General features: G+C 43.7%; 1 protein-coding gene across 8 annotated transcripts in view; it reads left to right on the top strand.

Moving 5' to 3' along the window:
- Window positions 1–23,821, top strand: part of herc1 (HECT and RLD domain containing E3 ubiquitin protein ligase family member 1) — a 239,823-nt gene that overhangs the window by 128,712 nt on the left and 87,290 nt on the right. For 3 of the 8 annotated variants that reach the window (XM_038784383.1, XM_038784379.1, XM_038784386.1), the window contains 13 exons: window positions 1,915–2,091; window positions 2,205–2,444; window positions 4,627–4,710; window positions 6,457–6,971; window positions 10,213–11,003; window positions 13,333–13,531; window positions 13,933–14,093; window positions 15,163–15,279; window positions 17,888–18,119; window positions 18,618–18,742; window positions 19,045–19,265; window positions 22,479–22,747; window positions 23,751–23,803. In XM_038784383.1, coding sequence (XP_038640311.1) covers window positions 1,915–2,091; window positions 2,205–2,444; window positions 4,627–4,710; window positions 6,457–6,971; window positions 10,213–11,003; window positions 13,333–13,531; window positions 13,933–14,093; window positions 15,163–15,279; window positions 17,888–18,119; window positions 18,618–18,742; window positions 19,045–19,265; window positions 22,479–22,747; window positions 23,751–23,803 — 3,184 coding nt within the window. The remainder of the gene's footprint in view (window positions 1–1,914; window positions 2,092–2,204; window positions 2,445–4,626; window positions 4,711–6,456; window positions 6,972–10,212; window positions 11,004–13,332; window positions 13,532–13,932; window positions 14,094–15,162; window positions 15,280–17,887; window positions 18,120–18,617; window positions 18,743–19,044; window positions 19,266–22,478; window positions 22,748–23,750; window positions 23,804–23,821) is intronic. The other 5 variants (XM_038784384.1, XM_038784381.1, XM_038784380.1 and 2 more) reach the window with 5 other exon arrangements.

The following is a 23,821-nucleotide window of genomic DNA, read 5'->3' as shown; positions in this document are numbered from 1 at the left end:
AGAACATTAAGCAAGTAAATGTGGGGAAAGGACAAAGGAATGGGGCTAAATGGTTAGTGCTTGCAGATTGAGCATAGTTGCAATTAGATGAATGAATGATCAGTGTAGAACATTGATGAGAAATTGAGGAACGGATATTCAACCTGCACCGCTTGCACATTCTATCCAATGACTAGGTAGAAACCAGTGTGAAAGAATAGTGATACCTCAGAACGAAATACTGGGCAGAAGTGTCAGCTTAGAATGTGAACGTGCAGCATTGTCTGAGTCCCAAGAATTGGGCAGCACGGTGCACAGTGGTTAGCACTGTGTCTTCACAGCTCCAGGGTCCCAGGTTCGAATCCCAGCTGGGTCACTGTCTGTGCGGAGTCTGCATGTTCTCCCCGTGTCTACGTGGGTTTCCTCTGGGTTCTCCGGTTTCCTCCCACTAGTCCCGAAAGACATGCTTGTTAGGTGAATTGGACATTCTGAATTCTCCCTCTTTGTACCTGAAAAGGAGCCGGAATGTGGCGACTAGGGGATTTTCACAGTAACTTCATTGCAATGTAAGCCTACTTGTGACAGTAAAGATTATTATATAAAGATTATTATATTAGATAGACTGAAGTTTAGGAGAAGCTAGAGAGGGGAGAAGTAATTGAGCAAAATAGAGGGAACAGAAGAAGACGGTGTGTTTCAAAAACAATTTGAAGCCTGTCTGGGCACGGTAGCAGAGTGGCTAGCACTGTTTAACTGTGCCAGGGACCCGGGTTTGATTCCCGGCTTGGGTCACTGCACCTGCGGAGTCTGCACGTTCTCTGCGTGGGCTTCCTCCGGGTGATCCGGTTTCCTCCCACAAGTCCCGAAAGACGTGCTTGTTAGATGAATTGGACATTCTGAATTCTCTCTGTGTACTCGAACAAGTGCCGGAATGTGACGACTAGGGGCTTTTCACAGTAACTTCACTGCAGTGTTAGTGTAAGCCTACATGTGACACTAATAAAGATTATTTTATTATTAAAAGCTTAAATTTCAACATTTCGAGAATTGAATACCAAAGCCCCAATGTTTACAGGCAGGTGGAAAGAGAGCAGGGGCAACCATCAACAACTGAGGAACCAGGAATGCAGGAAAGGCAGAGGTCCGGCTGAATTTAACTGACTTTACCAGCCTCCCCGGACAGGCGCCGGAATGTGGCGACTAGGGGCTTTTCACAGTAACTTAATTGAAGCCTACTCGTGACAATAAGCGATTTTCATTTTCATTATTTTCACCTTTCAGATCTTTTAAACTCCATTTGCTTCCTGGTGGCTACCAGGAAGTTGTCTAGTGGGAGAGACAAGGCAATAGAACAGATGTGGAGTTTTTTTTGGGGGGGGGGGTGAAATCAGTTTGAAATGGGCATGGATGAGAAGGAGGGGGGGGGAGTAACAGATTGTAAGAGAGGTGGGGGATGAAGAAGGGGAAACTGCAAGGGAGGTGGGGGAAGAAGAAAGGGAGACTGAAACGTGGGCTGAGGGGGGAGAGGAGAAGTAAGGGAGACTGAAGGAAGGGGGGGGGGGGGGGGGGTGCTGTTCTCGCCTCCCTTTACTTGCCAGGTTTCTGTGCATCTGGGAAGCTTGGCCCACTGACACTCAATCAATTGATAAAATACGAACCACTTCTGGAGCTCACTTTACTCATCCATTTCCAAAACAGCCCCAGTTAAACCGGAAATAGGCACAGTCCATGTGGGTTCAGTTCATGTGGTCCATTTAAGAATTGAACTCCTGCCCCCCCCTCTCACCTGTCCTATATTGCTGGCGCAACTTGAATTGTGGGAACTATTGCATTTCTTTAAACCAGTTGGACTTTATGGATGTCTGTTGAATGTACAATTGTATTCCACGGAGGAAAACCTATTTAAAAAAATTTTTTTTATTGCAACTACAATAGAAGCAGGGAGAAGTGGAGGAGGAGGATGAAAATCTTCCTATCCAGGAGGTGTCCTTTGATCCTGAGAAAACTCAGTGTTGTGTGGTGGAGAATGGACAAGTTCTGACTCATGGTAGTGGTGGAAAGGGCTATGGTTTAGCATCAACTGGAATTGCTTCTGGATGTTACCAGTGGAAGGTATGTCCATAATTAAATGCAGAATATATAAAACTTTTTGAGTTTCCATTTTCAAACTTGATCCAGTTTGATAAGGCGGTATCAAACAAGTGGCTTTAAACTTTACTTTCTAGTTCTACATAGTGAAAGAAAATCGAGGCAATGAAGGCACTTGTGTGGGAGTATCTCGCTGGCCTGTGCATGATTTCAACCATCGGACTACCTCCGACATGTGGCTGTACAGGGCTTACAGTGGTAATCTTTACCACAACGGGGAACAGACACTGACTCTCTTCAGCTTTACTCAAGGAGACTACATAACGTGTGTGTTGGATATGGAGGCCAGGACCATCTCATTTGGAAAAAATGGAGAGGTGAACTAATCTAAATATTCTTTTGTTTGTAAACTGCACAATCAGTCAGAACAGTACAGAAATTTTCCAATGTCCTTTTTGCGAAAGAGGATGTGCCTTTCATCTTTTTATAAAAATGAAGTGTCGAGTTGTGCAGATCTTCCTAAACTGTTGCAATTTATAGTGCAAACCATCACCAGTCTTGAATTCCCAATGATCGAGCAAGTTGGTTTTATTTTTAGGATTCAGCAAAATAAGGAGCTCTTGTTATAAAGGGGCTTTTGACAGTAACTTCATTGAAGCCTACTTGTGACAATAAGTGATTACTATTATTATACTAAAGGAGCCTGCCTTCAGAAACATAGTGGGTTCCTTGAATGAAGATCTGATCTTGAACGATCTCTGTGGGCAATCAAGCAGATGAAAGGTTGATGGGGGGAGCGTTGAGACAATGAGCACGTTGTTTTCTGTCGGTACTGAGTGTTAATGTGGTATTCGATTTTTTTGAACAGTTCGCCACCATGGTAATCAATGACCAGTTGACGCAACAACATTTTTAAAAAAGTGCAACATCTTCAAAATAGAAAGCATTACCGCTTTTAGTGAAAGGGCAGTTAGCAGTGAGAACTTTTACAATCCCTGTGGGGAAACCAAAATAACCAAATCTAGTGAATGACCCCTCCTAAATATACAGATTAGCAAAATAATTAGCTTTTTGTAGCTTTTGCTTTTTTTTTATAAATTTAGATTAGCCAATTATTTTTTCTAATTAAGGGGCAATTTAGCGTGGCCAATCCACCTACTCTGCACATTTTTGGGTTGTGGGGGCGAAACCCACGCAGACACGGGGAGAATGTGCAAACTCCACACAGACAGTGACCCAGAGCCGGGATCGAACCTGGGACCTCAGCGCCGTGAGGCGGTTGTGCTAACCACTAGGCCACCGTGCTGCCCAGCTTTTGCTTTTTAACGTTGTTCAGAACCAACCCAAATTACACATCAATTAACAGACAAATGATACTTCAAATAAAACGGTAAATTTCACATTAAATAGTCGATATAACAAAGATACGCCTGATGCAACCGCAAGCAATGGTATCATTCCTTGCAAAAATGTAGCACTGCATAGTTCCACAATATGATAATGTTCATTGACATGGAGTAGGTCAGGAGTCCTATCCAACAACAGCTTCCACCTCTTTAAGTTTCACCGGTATGATTATTGTCAGTGAGGCACATTTCTACGAACATTCTCTGCTTCGAACTATTACCGTCCTGATGGTGTAGCTTTCCAGGGCTGCCTTTCAACCAACCAACTAAAAACATAGTTCATGGTTTGGCCACTTCTGCGACAACATCCAACTCTTTAGCCTCTTTGAGAATTTCTCCCTGAGTTCCATGTTTTAGGTCTTTTTAAACAGCTCGCAGGGTGCCACTAAGAGCTTTGACAAAGAGTCATCCAGACTCAAAAAGTTAGCTCCCCTCTCTCTCCACAGATGCTGTCAGACCGGCTGAGATTGTCCAGCACTTTACACTCTTGCCTCCAAGAGCTCCTGTCTCCTATCCTGCCAAACAGAAAAACAGACCTTTTCCCTTGAAATGATTTGCTTTTTCTCACAATTCTCTGTTCCTCTCTGTTTTTGTTTCTTTGCGTGCCTGCATCTGTGCCTTCACCCTCTGCCCCTATCTCTTGTAGCTCTCCTTTGTCTGACCACATGGTTTCTGCTCTTGATATCCTTCCTGTTGGAATTGCTTCCAGGTCACGGGTTGTCAGGTCACACAGACTAGTATTTCTTATTATCCAAGAAAATTGCAATCAATCCCTTTTACAGTTAGAGCAAGCTATTCAAGCATTCTTAAAAACTAATACGGATGCCGCAAATATCTTAAAGAATTTACATTACAAAAGTTTACTGGTTGTAATGCGTCCGGGTCAAAGGTCAGTTTATGGTACAATTCTCTGACTCCACTTTGGAAGTACCTGAAAATTTAATGCCAACATTTTTTTGAAAAATGCAAGAAATCTTCAGCCTAGTAATTTACGATCGCAGCAAATCTGTTTATTTAGGTTATTTGCTATACTTAATGTGCTAATCCAAGTACAGCTCTGCGGGAGATTGCTTGAGAAAATGTTATCATGCACTTTTTAATTGATCTGGAGTACATTAAAATAAAGCCTTATTTGGTTTTACTTTCCTTCCAGGAGCCCAAATTAGCTTTTGAGGATGTGGATGCAACTGAATTATACCCTTGTGTAATGTTCTATAGCAGCAACCCTGGTGAAAAGGTAAAGACCTTTTTTTTCCAAATACTGGCATGTTTTCTGTGGGATGGCCACAGCAAGTCACAGGATAAACAGCCAAGACTTATGAAAATGCGCTGTTGATATTGCAACAGTGAAAATCAGGCATGTTAGTCTTCGACCAGTAATGTTTGGTGTTCCTGCAGTTGTGCATTTTTAACTGTATCCAACTCAGTGCAACCCAGGTTTAAGATAAAAACAAAAAATGACTGGGAATATTCAGTGAGTCTGGTAGCACCTGGACAGAGATGTTTCGGGTTGATGGTCTTGCTGAGACATGGAGGTGCCCACACTTGGATTCTTTCAAACATGATGAGAGGTTTATGAGGAGATGTTACTCATACAATCTAAGATGGAGAACTGGAAGCTTGTGTAAACACTGCTGACTTCACTACAGATCATGTGACACCTCACCAGCGGGAATCTGGTACGTACTGGGCAGCACGGTAGCCTTGTGGATAGCACAATTGCTTCACAGCTTCAGGGTCCCAGGTTCGATTCTGGCGTGGGTCACTGTCTGTGTGGAGTCTGCACATCCTCCCCGTGTCTGCGTGGGTTTCCTCCGGGTGCTCCGGTTTCCTCCCACAGTCCAAAGATGTGCAGGTTAGGTGGATTGGCCATGATAAATTGCCCTTAGTGTCCAAAATTGCCCTTAGTGTTGGGTGGGGTTACTGGGTTATGGGGATATGACCGATGCCAATGCTTATGTAGTTACATTGTATATCTTGTGTTGCCCTATTATGTATTCTCATGTATTTTCTTGAATTTTGTTTAATTCCCTTTTCTTCCATGTACTGAATGGTCTGTTGAGCTGCTTGCAGAAAAATACTTTTCACTGTACCTCGGTACACGTGACAATAAACAAATCCAATCCAATCCAATCCAATATGGTGGAGGTGTTGACCTTGGGTAGGGTGCTCTTTTCAAGAGCCAGTGCAGACTCGATGGGCCGAATGGCCTCCTGCACTGCAGATTCTATGATAATACCGCTCCCCCTTTTACTTCATAATACCCATCCCCCTTTTACTTCATTAGTACAATGACAACATTTTTACAACAGACCCGCTTATGTAGTATCTCTATATACATATATACAACTCAATAAGACAGTCTCTCAGGTGGACATCTATTCCTTTTTGGTTGAATCCGACATTCTGGAACCTGGCTACTTGAGATATTGGATATGTCCTCTTTTCCTTCCTTCAGTAGGTGGTACTTCCTGGGAAGTTACTCCAGTGCCCGTCTCTACAGGTATTAGAAAGCTCTCAGAAACATAATCTGAACTTGACTGTGTTCATAGATCATAGAATTTACAGTGAAGAAGGAGGCCATTCGGCCCATCAGGTCCGCACAGGCCCATGGAAAGATCACCCCATCTAAGCCTATCCCAGTAACCCCACCTGACCTTTTTGGTCACTAAGGGCAATTTAGCATGGCCAAACCACCTAACCTGCACATCTTTGGACTGTGGGAGGAAACCGGAGCACCCGGATGAAACCCATGCAGACACGGGGAGAACGTGCGGACAGACAGTGACCCAAGCCGGAATCAAACCTGGGACTCTGGAGCTGTGAAGCACCTGTGCTACCGTGCTGCCCATAACATTTCATTGTAACATTATTTCTAACATTAATTATAACATTTCATTGAAATTAATGTTAGCCACTTTTATATTGAAGCTATGCTTTTGTTTTTATTGTATTCAAGTCTAAAAATGTATTTTGCTCCTAGGTTAAAATCTGTGAAATGCAGATGCGGGGCACACCTAGGGATCTACTGCCTGGCGACCCTATCTGCAGTCCTGTAGCCACTGTGCTGGCAGAGGCCACCATCCAACTCATCCGTATTCTGCACCGTACGGACAAGTGGACCCACTGTATAAACAAAAATATGATGGACCGTTTGCAGAAAGTCAAATCTTGCATCAAAGAAGTCAGCCACAAATTAAAAAAGAGTCGCTCTGTGCAAAGCAGAGAGGAACATGAAATGAAGGAAGAGGGTAAAGAGGAGGAAAGAGGAAAGTACAGCAAGCATGGTTTGGCAGAGCTCACGGAAATCCAGCTGAGAACCCTGTGCACTGAGGTGTGGCCTGTGCTGGCAGTAATCGGCGGTGTGGATACAGGCCTTCGAGTTGGAGGGAGGTGCATTCACAAGCAAACTGGGAGGCATGCTACCCTTTTGGGTGTCGTCAAGGAAGGGAGCACTTCAGCAAAAGTGCAGTGGGATGATGCAGAAATAACAATAAGGTAGGTGCAATGCAAGTCTTCAGTGGAACTGACTAACTGGCTTAGGTTACTAATAGTTATAGCGCGAGTGCCCATACACTTTCTTTCTGTACATTTGTAGATATTAGATCTCCTTTTGTGTTGCCCATGGTGAGCTACAGGGGAAACTGCTCTATATCAAAGGTTTTAGCAGCATTGTGTGACAGGAAAAGCATTTGAGAAAAGTTTAGACTTTTTAATAATACAGATTCTAATCATGTAGATTATGCATATATCCCTGTAGCAGGCCACATTCAAACTAAGTGCAGGTTAGAGAATTAGGGCCGATGTTTGTTGCCTTTGCCCTTCAACTGTGGCTCACCACTAGAGAATGTGGGAGCTGTCAATTAATTCCATATTTAAAACATAAAGTTTACCAAACAAAATGTAATTTTATCTATTTGTTCACCATACGTAAATGTAGTTAGTCATGTAAGACTGTGGCTGGCTGCCTTCTGTACTTTCGCCTTTTTATCAGAATCATTTGTCTTTGAAAGGCAACATGTGGGTGTGATTTTCTTTTTTAAACTCTAACGAAGGCATAATGTTTATTGCAGTTCTTTTTTTTTCCCCCCAGAAATTTAAAGCACCCAATTCATCATTTTTTTTCCAATTAAGGGGGCAATTTAGCATGACCAATCCACCTATCCTGCACATCTTTGGGCTGTTGGGGGTGAGACCCACGCAGACATGGGGAGATTGAGCAAACTCCACATAGACAGTGACCTGGGGCCGGGATTGAACCTGGGTGCCGCCAGTCAGCAGTGCTAACCAGTGTACCAGTGTATTTCCTGTATAAATTGAAGCGATACCCTGAATTTTACAATGAGCGGCAAAGTTACAGCTCACACCTCTTTTATTGGGTTTTTGAACAAAGTATATATACCGTTATGTACACAGAATAAAATATAGGTGTATACATAGAAGAGAAGGGAACGCAGAAAAAATAAAATAAAATAACTGGTAGGGTATTAAGCACGAGCTTAACAATAGCAACTCTGTACAATTGGCAATATTATTTTTAGCACATAAGTAGACATCTGTTTGTTGGGGGAGGGGGTGCAGAAACTGGTGAGGTACATATACATTTGGGTGCAGGAGAAACAATTACAGAGGGCAATACGTTAATGGATCTGATATTGGTATTGCCACTTGCTTCTCCCAGACGGTTTTCGCTGCCATTGTTGTCTCGCGTTCACCTCTGCTTCAGCCGTTCGTCCCGTCTTTCCCTTGCTCTCTACTCCTGTAGATGCCAAGTTTGTTATCGTTACAGTTCACACCTCTGACCACAAAGAAAGCTTCCCATAAAGATCTAGCAATCTGTGGTTTGGTTTTCCCCATTCCTGACAGCAGTTTAAATCTTACACCAGGTCAAAGCGATCTCCAAACATATAGCAGCACTGATGTCATTAGGCACTGTAAGAAACCAAGTCGCATTGAAGTATTCTCACAGACAGCAAAGCAGGAAGTTAAAAATGCTGAATTAAACTTTTTAAAAGAATTTTAGATTACCCAATTAATTTTTCCCAATTTTTAGGGGCAATTTAACATGGCCAATCCACCTACCCTGAACATCTTTGGGTTGCGGGGACAAAACCCATACAAACATGGGGAGAATGTGCAAACTCCACACAGACATTGACCCAGAGCTGGGATCGCACTTGGGGCCTCGGCACTGTGAGGCAGCAGGGCTATCCACTGTGCTGCTCTGAATTAAACTTTTTTTAAACTGACAAAAGATTAGAACTGAAATAAATATCAACTTTATCATAAATTCCACATTTTTAATATGGAAATTTGACATTTCCTAAGTGCAAAATTAGTTTTTGCAGAGCAAGGTGTGGGGTTTCTGCAATTTTTTTTTTAAAAAAGCCCAGTCGCATCCCTTTTGACAAAGTGCAAACTTTTCAAAGATTTTACAACCAGACTAAGAATATAAGAATAGAACATAGAACAGTACAGCACAGAACAGGCCCTTCGCCCCTCAATGTTGTGCCGAGCCATGATCACCCTACTCAAACCCACGTATCCACCCTATACCCGTAACCCAACAACCCCCCCCCCCTTAACCTTACTTTAATTAGGACACTACGGGCAATTTAGCATGGCCAATCCACCTAACCCGCACATCTTTGGACTGTGGGAGGAAACCGGAGCACCCGGAGGAAACACACGCACACAGGGGGAGGACGTGCAGACTCCACACAGACAGTGACCCAGCTGGGAATCGAACCTGGGACCCTGGAGCTGTGAAGCATTTATGCTAACCACCATGCTACCCTGCTGCCCCTGAATGGAAGCTTTTGGCAGTATTTTCTTTGAATGCAGTCTGGAGAGATCTCCGGAACAAAAGGTAGAATCACTGGCAACAACTGCTGGATTTCTGCACACGTACCGACTCCAGAGGTTACCGCCTGATCCAGTATATTAATGATATAGATTGCTAACTGTTTGGTTGTCAGTACCACCTGATAATCGAAGCTTTTCTGTTACAATATTGTCACAAACAGTGATTGTTTTTTATATGTGACCGAGCCCCTTTAACAAAACCCATTATACAGCCGTTGAACAATAGAAGACCCTTCATTTCAGATTGTGAATTTGAGGCCAATACTTGACATACAAATATAGCTCATTGATGAAACACAATGCTGCAAAAATCAAAGAGCTTTAGGGGGTAGATAGGTTAATTTAAATTGTATAGTTCAGACGTTTGGATCGAATATTTTCGACTCAGAGGAGCAGAAGCTACTAACATTTTGGATACGGGTGTCTATTATGTTGTGCAATTTTAAAACTTGCGATGGCGAAGATTTTTTGCAGAAATTGCTCATGTTTCTAATTTAACCTGGTGTGGATGTTGATTGCTCGTTAATATTTGATTTTTCCTAATTCTAATTGCCGAATTCTTCCAATTTTCTTTTTGAAATAACATCAAAGAGTAAGATTAATGGACATTTGAAAATTTTGCTTGTGCCAGAATGTGTGTATGCTCTAAAATTCGAGTTGATTATTTTAAACCGTCTAAAGTAGGTTGCTCAGTTATCTTTTGTCTATCCTCTCTTTAAAAAAAGTGAGTTTTGGCTTTTTTTAAATTTTGCTAATTCATAAACGTCATGTCCTTCTGCATTCATATACTTATTCTTCTATAACAGTCTTCTGTACATTCCTCCTTTCTATCCCTCACTTGCTTTCTCCCATGTCGTTCTGAATCTGATTAAAGCTTCCCTACTTCTTGGTCACCCAGTGACACACCACTGTACAACTTGGAGCCCTGTGACCCACTGCCTTTTGACGTCTCGCGATTCCGTGGGTTGACCGCTTCCCTACTGCTAGACCTTACCTACCTAACTGGCATCCACGAGGACGGAGCCAAACAGAGTGCAAGAAGGCACGAGAAAAAGCACAGACATGAATCTGAAGAGCGAGCAGAGACGGAGCAGAAACCAGAGGCAGACCTCGCGAAAGAAGCCAGTGATCAACGAGTGATAACGCAGTCGTCCGAGGAGGCGAAAGGCTTTATCCAAGCTTCCGTTTCTCGATCAGAAAATGACATTTTGGCTTGCACTATGGATTCTGTGCATCTCAGTTTAGATTCTCAGCACCATCCGCTCGAGGGAAAGCGGAAGCTCCACGAGAACGTGCTGCGAAATCATGACTTAGTTCAGTCGGAAATTCGAGCGGTTCAGTTGTCTTACTTGTGTCTTGGTGCTATGAAGGCACTCAGCGCTCTGCTTAGCTGCAGCAAGTATGCAGAACTGTTGCTGATCCCAAAGGTTTTAACTGAGAATGGCCACAATTCGGACTGTGCCGGGTCACCCGTTATTCAGGACGACGTGGAAATGAGGGCTGCCCTCCAGTTTCTGATGCGCCACATGGTGAAACGGGCTGTCATGCGCTCGCCAATTAAGAGGGCGTTGGGATTGTCGGACCTGGAGCGTGCGCAGGCCATGATTTATAAGCTGATTGTGAACTCGCTGCTGGACGATCAATTTGGTGGCAAAGTTAAACAAGGTATGCTTATTTCTGAATGTCTAGGTGATCACGCATAGGCATTGCTTGTTTAGGTTTAGGAAATACTTTGTTTGGATTAGCCTATAATTCAGATATCAGATGCTATATTGCTATAGTTTCCATGCTGGTCTACTTAAAGCACAGTTAAATTGTGCTATATATTGATACACGTATGGAAGTACAGCACAGTACCACAGTATAATATTTGGTCAGTATGATAGAGGTGCATTATATAAGATTTCTATAGGGATGTAGTTTACTCTTTCTCTTCCCCCCCCCCCCGTTGCCGCCTCTTGTTGCCCTGCACCAAACTATCATTTTTAAACAGAGCAGGAGAAAGTGTACACGGGCTGCGAATAAACTGGGTGGCTGGTCTTTGAGAACGTTAGCTGATGGCCATTCTCTTGTTTTTTTTGTGTGGTGCAGGGAGAAGGTGGCAGGTGAAGGTGGTATATTTGCCCGCAAGGAATTTTGTCAGACCCCTTTCTGTCAGAGTTTTAAAAAAATCTCCAGTGGTATGGATTGGGGGGTTCAACATTTGATGTGTACACCCACAAATACTCAGCACCCCTGTTCATCACAAAAATTGACTAGGTGTCTCCAGCAAAAGGAGTAATTTGGTCTGTCTCTCCGGGTTCATTACTGGTTAATGGCAAGATTGAGTTGAATATGAAGTGGGAAAACCTGTTTCATGTTCACCAGTGAGGACAACTGCAATGTTCTTAATTGCTTTCTTTAAAATGCTGGGATGAAAATTATGTGGGAACCAGTCACTCCTTAGTGTCATAATTTGCAGAGCTGTGGTGAAAAAGCAGGGAAATATCGTCACTAGGTGAATTACTCGTTCAGAGGGCCAGCACAGACATGACAGGCCAAATGGCCTCTTTCTGTGATGTAGCTGTTCTGTGATTGTTCAATTATGTTATCCACCCAGTCCATCACACGATCCTGCCTCCCATCCATCTACACCTCCCGCTGCCTGGGGAAAGCGGGCAGCATAATCAAGGATCCCTCCCACCCGGCTTACTCACTCTTCCAACTTCTTCCATCGGGCAGGAGATACAGAAGTCTGAGAACACGCACGAACAGACTCAAAAACAGCTTCTTCCCCGCTGTTACCAGACTCCTAAATGACCCTCTTATTGACTGACCTCATTAACACTACACCCTGTATGCTTCATCCGATGCCAGTGCTTATGTAGTTACATTGTATACCTTGTGTTGCCCTATTATGTATTTTCTTTTATACCCTTTTCTTCCCATCTACTTAATGATCTGTTGAGCTGCTCGCAGAAAAATACTTTTCACTGTACCTTGGTACATGTGACAATAAACAAATCCAATCCAATTTTCCATGATTACATCAATATTGGTGATTCCCAGTGCCCGACTCAATATTAGCTTGCTTTGACATGCTGACCTCTTCCTCCATTGTCGATACTGATGATAAGTAACATCACTGTCATCTGTTTTCAAGGGACCTGCATTGCTGGTCATAGAATGCCTACAATGCAGCAGGAGGACATTCGGCCCATTGAGTCTGCACCTGCTCTCGTAAAGAGCATCTTATCTAGACTAGATGGAGAGAACCTTTTCACTAGTTGGGAAAGTTGAGACAATGGGGGAATAATTTGAAAAAACTAGATCCAGACCTTTCAGGAGTGAAAGTAGGATGGTAGAAGATTGGAAATGGCAATTGATATAGCAGTTGTGAATCTTCAAGCTGAAATTGATAAGTAATTGTTGACCGAATGTGTGAAGGGAGATGGAGTGTCTACTCCTGTTCTTACTTTCCAATATATAGAACTATAGAATTCCTACAGTGCAGAAAGAGGCCGTTCGGCCCATCAAATCCGAACCAGCCCCTGAAAGAACAACCGTCTAGCCCAATTCCTTGCCCTATCCCCGTAACCCCACCTAACCTGCATATCGGAGCACTATAGGGCAATTTAGCACGGTCAGTCCACCGAATCTGCACATCTTTAGACTGTGGGAGGAAACAGGAGCACCCAGAGGAAACCCACGCAGACACTGGGAGAAAGTGCTAACACCGCACAGACAGTCGCCCGAGGCTGGATTTGATACCGGGTCCCTGGCGCTGTGAGGCAGCAGTGCAAACCACTTTGCTACTGTGCGTTTATATTCCTAATGTTGAACACCCTATGCTATTTTCACAGGTTGCATGCGAGTTCCCACGTTTATATAGTTTAGTCTGTTTTTTTTAATGCATCTTTTATTCGTACAGGGCTTGGGTGTTTCATTTTAATAGGCAATAAGTAATTGGCCATTGCATAGTTTACAAATTCCTACTTTTACAAATTCTTGGCAGATGTCTCCCAGCAGCCTGAAGAAATGGATGCTCCAATACAGGCGCAAACACCTGTTACTACCAGCCCCTCTGCCTCCAGCACCACTTCGTTCATGAGCAGCTCTCTGGAGGACACCACCACTGCTACCACCCCTGTCACTGACACGGAAACCGTGCCTGCCTCCGAATCGCCAAGTGTAATGCCACTCAGCCTCCTACGGTACGTGCTGTCACACTCCTTTGACTCCGTTTGAGTGATTGGAAACTGTTTAATTTGTCATAGAAACGACAAAAAAAATTTAGACACTTAGTTGGAACTCATTAGTAAAAGTAACACTTGTCAGATTGTGTGAATGTCTTTACGAATAGTTGTCGTACTTTTGCCATGGCCATTTAAACCCAAATTGGAATGTGGAAAGAAAATTAAATCTTGGGGTCTCAATCTTGTAAAGAAAATGTTTCACGGTATGTTACAAGTACTGGAAATTTTCAGGAATGTGTGATGTTTTAAGGATGGAGAAAGAAGGATTTAGATCAGATAGTGTTGATGGAGATGTGTCCCTTATTGCTTCCCTAGTCTTTACTGCGGAAGATATTAATCTATACTATTGTTTTCATCAGCCAAATGTTCTCCAGTTATCCAACTACCACATTATTGCCTGCTCGACGGGCACAGACCCCACCTGTTTCTTCCTTGCCAACCTCACCTTCAGAAGAGGTGGGTAGACGACAGAGCCTAACTTCACCTGAATCTCAGCCCACCCGGCAAACAAACCGAACAGGTACTGAACTTAATGCGTTTGCGACTTGAATAGAGACTTGATTGGTTTTAATTTTTTATCAGCTATCAATTCGCAATCTTTTATGGGTTGTATCCATTGTTCTTGTTCACAAGACATCAGTAACTTATTTCCGCTGCATGAGACGAAAGACAATTTGATACCTGTTCGGCTACATGTAGACTTATCATAGAATCCCTGCAGTGCAGAAGACGACCATTCGGCCTATCAAGTCTGCATCGGTCCTTGCTCTGATGGTGCACCCTACCTAGGTCCAATCTCCCACCTCTATTCCTGTAGCCCCATTTACCTTTGGGACAATTGACCACATCTTTGGACTATGGGAGGAAACCGGAGCACCCGGAGGAAACCCACGCAGACAGGGGGAGAAAGTTCAAACTCCACACAGACGGTCGCCCGATGTCGGAATTGAACCCAGGCCCCTGGTGCTGTGAGGCAGCAGTGCTAACCACCGTGCCGCCTAATGTTAGACCAATTGTAGCAAATAACGGATTACTTTCACGCCCGTTTCCTGTCACAGCACAGCATGGCTATTGCCACTGACATCGCCATTTTGCGTCCGTTGTTCCTGCATCCTGTCAGCTGCTCTCTCGCTGCCCTGCTAGCAGCTTCACTCATCGGTCCTCTTGCCATTTGCAAGAGCAGCAAATGCAGCCAAAATATTCTCCGCATGGCAGGTGCACCCAGCTTTCTGCTCCATGGGCTAAAAGTAAATCGGTTTGACTGGTTTGAGTTATTGAAGTTTCTGTATTGCTTCTACGGTAGTTGTTGTTCGGGCAAACTGTTTCTGTAGCTCCTTTCTCATCCCAAAAACTCAACAAATTATTCCCAGTGATTAAAAAGGGAGGGGACATTGAGGGAGCGGATGGAATTCACCGCAAGTGGAGGAGAATGTGTTTGAGAAATTTTCCTTGTACTCTACATCATCTCGAGCAGCTAACGTTTCCTTATAATTAGCAAATTTTTTCTCGCAAGCTATGTTTAAAAACCAATAATTAAATATAATTGTGAAGTGTCACTAGCTAATTAGGTTTTTTGCTTGTTTTGTTAGCCTCTTCTGATCCTAGTAGCAGACTTTCAACTTCACCGCCACCACCACCCATTGCTGTTCCTCTCTTGGAAATGGGCTTTTCACTCAGACAGATTACAAAAGCCATGGAAGCCACAGGTAATTAAATTTGTGCTCCTGTAGCGATGACCTTTCTGTAATGAATCGATCCCCTGGTAGAAGAACACCAGAATTGGTAATTAGAAAAATCCACTGGATCCATCGAGGGGAGGAAGTTTTGCTCTAACCCAGCTTTGTTTGAACCTTGTTTCGCTTTTAATTTTGTGTCCTTTTTAATTTGGTGCCTAGATCATAGATCATAGATCATAGAATTTACAGTGCAGAAGGAAGCCATTTGGCCCATCGAGTCTGCACCGGCCCTTGGAAAGTGCACCCCACTTAAGCCCACACCTCCACCCCATCCCCATAACCCAGTAACCTCACTTAATCTTTTTGGACACCCAAGGGCAATTTAGCATGGCCAATCCACCTAACCTGCACATCTTTGGACTGTGGGAGGAAACCGGAGCACCCGGAGGAAACCCACGCACACATGGAAAGAACGTGCAGACTCCGCACAGACAGTGACCCAAGCCAGGAATCGAACCTGAGACCCTGGAGCTGTGAAGCCACAGTGCTAACCACTGTGCTGCCGTGCCGCCTACAAACCTGCCAACTGCCGAGCAGTTAGACAGCCCAGCATTTAAAAACCCCGGATCACGTTCTACTCCAGCTTTCCTCCAGTGAAAACAATTTGCCTGAGAGTCTCTCCAGATCATTCCTGTTCTAAAAGCATCCCTGTCATAACTTTCTCCAGTGTGACACTCCTCTCTGAGGCACAAGGTATGCTAAATGTCGCCTTCCCCGTGATCCTGACCAGTTCTGTACGCAAATCCCCAGGATTGATCCCAGCATTATTTTTCATAGAATTTACAGTGCAGAAGGAGGCCATTCAGCCCATCGAGTCTGCACCGGCTCTTGGAAAGAGCACCCTACCCAAGGTCAACAACTCCACCCTATCCCCATAACCCAGTAACCCCACCCAACATTAAGGGCAATTTTGGACACTAAGGGCAATTTATCATGGCCAATCCACCTAACCTGCACATCTTTGGACTGTGGGAGGAAACCGGAGCACCCGGAGGAAACCCACGCACACACGGGGAGAACGTGCAGACTCCGCACAGACAGTGACCCAGCGGGGAATGGAACCTGGGACCCTGGAGCTGTGAAGCGATTGTGCTATCCACAATGCTACCGTGCTGCCCATTTGCTTAGACTTTTGTCGATGACTCCATGAATTGGTTATTGCTTCATGTCAAGAAGGTGCTGTATCTTTCCGCTGATGGCTTTCTGAGCAAGGAAGAAAATGACAGTTCAGAACCCACCAGGGTTCTGGTGGTCTCCGATAACGTCCAATTTTGACGATAGTTTCCGGTCTATACTTACTTTTACGTCAATTCCATGAATTATAACCTTCCTAAAAAAAAAAGTCCTGTATTTGGGACCCTATGCAATTCTTTTTGAAAATATTTGGGAGAGAACTTCTACTCGAGCAGTGGCACCGTCTCTGTATTTGCAATGCAGTTCTGCAAATCTAACTGGTAGATCAGTTCTTCTTGTACAATAATCACGATGGAGATACTTCTGCAAAGGATAGAGCGGTTTACTGCCCTTTATGCTAAACGCATTTGATAAAATATTTGCAGCATGCCTAGTTACCTATTGCCTTGCTGTAAGTATAACCATTTATTTTTTAAAAAAGTTGATTTCACTAACTTTGATCCATGCCATGTACAAGTTGTGGGGGGAGTGGTGCTTACTAATAATAATTTTTACTGTCCCAAGTAGGCTTACATTAACACTGCAATGAGGTTGCTGTGAAAAGCCCCTAGTCGCCACATCCTGGCGCCTGTTCGGGTACACAGAAGGAGAATTCGGAATGTCCAATTCGCCTAATGGGCAGAACGGTAGCATTGTGGATAGCACAATGGCTTCACAGCTCCAGGGTCCCAGGTTCGATTCCGGCTTGGGTCACTGTCTGTGCGGAGTCTGCACATCCTCCCCGTGTGTGCGTGGGTTTCCTCCGGGTGCTCCGGTTTCCTCCCACAGTCCAAAGATGTACAGGTTAGGTGGATTGGCCATGATAAATTGCCCTTAGTGTCCAAAATTGCCCTTAGTGTTGGGTGGGGTTACTGGGTTATTGGGATAGGGTGGAGGTGTTGAACTTGGGTAAGGAGCTCTTTCCAAGGGCCGGTGCAGACTCGATGGGCCGAATGGCCTCCTTCTGCACTGTAAATTCTATGATCTAACAGCACATCTTTCGAGACTTGGAGGAAACCCACGCAGACGCAGGGCGAACGTGTGGATTCTGCAGAGACAGTGACCCAAGCCGGGAATCGAACCCGGTGCTGTGAAGCAACAGTGCTAATCACTGTGCTGCCGGGCTGCCCGAGATTATTGCTTAATTATTGCAAGAACACATTATGCACAATAACACTGTGCTTGGGGTTCTTGCGCAGCTTGAGCAGCTGAGAAACCTGGGAGAGAGCTTACATAATACTTAAGATAATAATTCCCATGATACCCTTGTATCACAGCATTGGCTATCATTCAAAATGTATTGCTGTACAGCAAGATTTTTGTATTTCTCGCTTTAGTTTTATGACAGGAAAAGATTATTTGAATTGACTTAAGTTCCGCATTTTGATATATAAACTGCATTAAGGTGCCCGAGGAGAAGCAGATGCCCAGAATATCACCGTGCTGGCCATGTGGATGATAGAGCACCCGAGTACAGAGGAAGATGATGAGTCACAGTCTGTGGTCACTTCAGATTCATGCCATGGAGCCACTGCTTCAAGCAGTAGTGATAAGTCCAGAGACCAGGGCTACTTCCAGTCACCTGGGGAAATACCTGCTGTTGATGCCACGGAGATGGAGGAAGGGTTCAGTGAAGGGTATGTTGGCGATTTTTGCTACTCCCGGGTAACTACTTGTGAAAGACAATTTTACTGTTATACCCTGTAAAATTTACTTATTTCATTACATGAATTGATAGTTCTCAATTGATGCTCTGTCTGGACAAATAACTGGAACAGGTGAAAAAAGTAGATAGATGTACATCATATATGTAGAACTCTTGAGGAATATTTTACATCCTGCTCAGTGTTACTGCTGACACCATGTCAACCTTCAAACAACTTTGTAAATTGCAGTATAACCTTCCAATACACTGTACAGTTAAGCCCGAGAAATGGTAGGATTGAGTAGAGTGGGAAGTATCAGTGTTTTGACATTTCGGCTCCAGCTGCCTTGAACCTATCCAAAAGTTTGTTTTTAACAGGAGCAGGATGGAGGGTTGTGACCAAAGTATGACCAGGACTTACAATTAACCACTGCTATTTGTTGGTTTAATAATTGGGTTTCTCGGTGTTCCATGTTGCTTTTTCCTGCAGGCCAAATCGATTGGATCAGGAGGAGAATGGATCATCTACTAACATACCTTCTGCCAGGAGCCGTTCGACCGTCACGAGGCGGCAAAAGTTTGAGCTGGCAGCTCGGACTCTGTTGGCACGTGCAGGTGATTCAAACATTCCTATACAAAACGTTGGACTTAAAATGTTGAAAGAAAAGAGTATTTGTGTGTGGCTGGTTCATGCTTTGTTAAAAAATATTCAGTAATGTATGAAATGATGAGTAGAATGTGGGTAAGTACGGTGATCTCATTCAAGTGCGCAGTATGAAAAAGTGCATCGGGATAGTTTCGTGTTGTAGACCCATTTGAAAGCCAACGGTAAAGTGAATTGTTCTGCATCGCTATTTATGAGTACATACGCGGGCGTTTAATAATTTGATAAAGTGCTTTTCATATTAAAATTACAGCAGGACTGTACCGTTCAGTTCAGGCTCATCGAAACCAAAGCCGGCGGGAGGGGACATCAATGCCGCAAGATCCAGGTGGCCTCTATGACTTTAACCTCGACGAAGAATTGGAGATTGACCTGGACGATGAAGCCATGGAAGCCATGTTTGGACAGGACTTTGCGAGTGACAGTGATATATTGGGAATGTGGATTCCAGAGGTACTGGACTGGCCGACATGGGTGTGTGGTTGCAGCCTGTGCTGCTTTTGCTTATTTACCTTAAGCTTATGCTCTAAATAATAATAATCTTTATTGTCACAAGTAGGCTTACATTAACACTGCAATGAAGTTACTGCGAAAAGCCCCTAGTCGCCAGACTCCGGCGCCTGTTCGGGTACACTGAGGGAGAATTCAGAATGTCCAAATTACCTCACAGCACATCTTTCGGGACTTGTGGGAGGAAACCGGAGCACCCGAAGGAAACCCACGCAGACACAGGGAGACTCCGCACAGACAGTGACCCAAGCCGGGAATTGAACCTGGGACCCTGGAGCCGTGAAGCAACAGTGCTAGCCACTGTGCTCCCCACACTTGCATTTACTGTGGCCATTTTTAAAAAAATATCTCTGATGAACGTATTGGCAACATTTAAAAGGATAAAGTTCAAATAGTAACACACATCCGAAACCTATTTAATTCTATGGAGAGATGGGTTAGAGAATTAGAAGCCTGCAATCCCCTCTGGACTAAGGGATGAGCTAAAGGAACTAAATCAATTTGATGAGTTGCTCGGCAGGTTTTTGAATGATAACTTACAACCATACTTAAGTTATCAATGCAAATTCAGCCACATGTGTTTGTTCCAGAATCAAAGTGAAGTTGCAGAGCAGGAGCATCTCCAAGGAAGTTCTCTGCCGTAGAATTTCACAGTCCCAGAGGAAGCTATTTGGCACTCTGCTGGTTGTCTGAAATTCCCTTTCCCCCAGACTTGTTTTTTTTTTTTTAAAGTTTGCATTTAAATCAAGATGAGAGGGACTTGCTTATTGTTGCTGTAAGCTGTTTGTTTCTGTTTATATAAAAGTCAACTCTTTGCATGTTTCTCTCCAATTGAATTGCTTCGAATTGAGAGCAAACTAGGAGGACAGTTCATCACTTTATGTAATTGTGTGGAAGAAGTGAAGCTGATTCTGTCACACTTGATTAGATTATTTAGTTGAGCTCAAGATCCTATCGAGCGGAGAAATGCTGTTTGTAAAACATTTCTTCAGTAACCGTGTTGCACACCGTAGAAAAGCAGCAGAATTTCTGCTCCGTGTATCTCGAGTGGCGATCTGACCACCAAGCTGAGTACTTCACAACGCACCTCTCATATTAGTCTGGAGAATCTAGCTTCACAAAATGGTATCAAGTACTTTTGGTACAAAAGTAATAATAATCTTTATTAGTGTCACAGGTAAGGCTTACATTAACACTGTAATGAAGTTACTGTGACAATTCCCTAGTCGCCACATTCCGGCGCCTGTTCGGGTACACTGAGGGAGAATTCAGAATGTCCAATTCACCTAACAAGCACGTCTTTCAGGACTTGTGGGAGGAACCCGGAGGAAACCCACGCAGACACGGGGAGAACGTGCAGACTCCGCACAGACAGTGACCCAAGCCAGGAATCGAACCCTGGTCTCTGGCGCTGTGAAGCCACAGCGCTAACCACTGTGCCCCCCTCCCTGTTGTCTTCAAGGGGTATTGAAACATTATCCTTCATTTAAAGGCAAACCCATTTTTGCTTGGTTTAGCTTCATCCAGACACCACGGGAGCCTTGCTTTATAGACTCTGGGAAAGCCATCTACTTTTTAAGAACTTGCATTTATATAATGCCTTTCTCAACCTCCATGCATCCCAAAGAGCTTCACAGAAAATTAAGTATATTTGAATTATAGCGTTGCAATGTACAAATCGGGGTAGCCAATTTGAGATAATGAGATAAGTAGGCAGCTAATCTGCTTCACTGATATCATCCAAGCAGATGCTAGTTAATTGGCCATGTATTAAACTGTCACTGGTGTCTGGTTGAGACCTTTGTGTTCCACAAATTAACGCTTCCACCACTGAGTCTCTATGAACGGGTTGGCACGGTAGCACAGTGGTTAGCACTGTTACTCTACAGCGCCAGGACCTGGGTTCCATTTCCGGCTCGGGTCACTGTGCGGAGTCTGCACGTCCTCCCCGTGTCTTGCGTGGGTTTTTTCGGGTGCTCCACTTTCCTCCCGCAAGCCCCGAAAGACATTCTTGTTGGGTGAATTGGACATTCTGAATTGCGACTCGGGGATTTTCATATTCACTTAATTGCAGTGTTAATGTAAGCCTACTTGTGACACTAATAAAGGTTATTATAAAGGTTGTTATTACTTGTGGCCTTATTGAATTATGCAGCATTGTTATTACTGGCTTTAGTTTGGACTTTCAGCTAATTAACTAAAACTTTAATGCAAAACAGGTCCTGTTAGTTGTTCTCTGGCTTTATCTTTCACCACAACCACGAGAAGTGCATCATCTTTTTCATTATGTGAATGTTTATGGAACTCTGGTTGCTTGGCCTCAACAACAGTGATTTTGGAAACCTTGATATTTCTTGGTTCCCAGCCATGCAAAAACCGTCACCTCGTCCAAGGACTGGATAGACAAGTAGATGGTTGAATGCATTTGGCATTGCTGTAATTTTATAGGGGTGATGCGCAGGTGGAGATGAAGGTCATTCTACCTGTTCTGCTGGTCTGTTTTCCCCACTGCTTGATGAGGTCGCACATCCCACAGGGAGTGGGATAGCTTGATCTTGGTTTCGGACAATGCACAACATCGAGGGCCGAAGGGCATGTTCTGTGCTGCACTGTTCTATTTGCAGTGCTTGCAAGACTGCAATTCGAGTAAACTTCATGTTACTAAGCCATAATTCCATCTTGTATTTAGTTGCTTGCTTTGACTTCGAGGCCTATAGCAACAAATTCCTTCTCCGTAAAGAGTTTAAATTAAGATGGATCATGTACCTTTGATGGGACTTTCATTGAATTATTTGCATCCTCTGTACCCCACTGTTCTGTGGGGTGTGGAGTCTGCAGGGGTGTGGGATTTCTGGGTTTCGAAGTTGGCAGTTCAGTTTGGCTTCAGTTGAAAGCCAAGGCCCTTAATTGCTTAAGATACAGCACCACCACAACAATATGTTAATGTATTCTCCAAATCAGCCAAGCTGTGTATTGCTCTTGCGGCGTATGTTGTATGCGTATTATTCAAAGAATGAAGAAAATCTCATAACACATTTACTAACGTTTTGCGTTGGCTGCTCTTTTTTTGAAGTTATTTCTGATTGCTTTTAACCTTGGTGTATTAATTATTCGCGATTTATTTTTTGTAAATATTTCCGCTCCCTCCCCCGACTGATACCTTTTATCTATCTGCAGCATGTTTGCGAGTCTGATGAAAGAGATGAAGTAGTTGTCTGTGAACTCTGTGATGCAAATGTCGCTCAATTTAACCATCACATGAAGAGAAACCATCCAGGCTGTGGACGCAGTGCCAACCGGCAGGGCTACCGTAGCAATGGGTCCTATGTTGATGGATGGTTTGGTGGTGAGTGCGGAAGCGGAAATCCATATTACCTCTTGTGTAACAGCTGCAGGGACAAGTACCTGGCCATGAAGAGCAAGACAAAGGCCCCAGTTTCAGAAAGGTGAGCTGAAAGACATATTTTCAAATCGAGGAGGCAACACTAATTGCCTCCTAAGTTTTCTGGGGGCATCTATTGAATGCAACTGAGTGTACGAATTCTGATGAAATACTGAAAAGGGGTTCCTCCATGCTGTTAAACATCAGGAGATTTTGCAAGTTTTATATATAGGAATTCTATGAAAGCATTTTAATTTTTTTGCAATTCCCAAGTCTCAACAAAATATTAATACTTTTGATCAGTAGGCACCACTATCTAAATACAATTCATCTCAAACTGTGGCTTAATACATTAAAGGGCCTTTGTTATGCAGAAAGTCAATGTCTTTGCAGGGGGCTTCACTAGTGTGGTTGGAGAAGGTTTAAACGAAATTCTCAAGGGGGTGGGCGTCAGCATATAGGAGATGGGGAACTGTAGTTGTTGGAAGGGGGGGGGACATGGAGAGAAGAAGAGTGAATGTTGAACATTTCCATGACCTATATTTCACATAAAGCAGGCGTTCTCCAGCATTTTTCTCCTGGCCACATAAGAACTAGGAGCAGGAGTAGGCCATCTGGCCCCTCGAGCCTGCTTCACCATTCAATGAGATCATGGCTGATCTTTTGTGGACTCAGCTCCACTTTCCGGCCCAAACACCATAACCCTTAATCCCTAAATAAGACATAAAATAAAAATTGCCATGAGAGACTGGCTGGTTCTTTCTCCATTCGCTGCTTATGGAACTTGTTGTCACTGAGCCGCTATGTAGTCTGCGTACACAACAGTATTGGCTCCTGAGGAAAGAGTGCTTAATTGTGTGAAGCATCTAAATTGCTTCAATGTTGCCTGTGCAAGGAAATGATGCAGAAATAGCCCAGCACAACCCTCATCAGCAGTCTGGAAATGGAATCTGGAGTATATCACTACCCACGATCAACTCAGTTAAAATAACTGGATCAGTCTGAGTGTATTTTTTTTTGATTGATATCTCTATTATTAGAAAAATGTAATATTGTTCATTTTACAGGTACAAAGGCCAGGCACCAGATCTGATAGGCAAGCAGGACAGCATATATGAAGGTATTTTTTATTCTTCTT

This window comes from Scyliorhinus canicula, chromosome 24 (genome assembly GCF_902713615.1).
Source record: "Scyliorhinus canicula chromosome 24, sScyCan1.1, whole genome shotgun sequence".
Taxonomy (NCBI): domain Eukaryota; kingdom Metazoa; phylum Chordata; class Chondrichthyes; order Carcharhiniformes; family Scyliorhinidae; genus Scyliorhinus; species Scyliorhinus canicula.
This window is presented reverse-complemented; position numbering and strand designations above follow the sequence as displayed.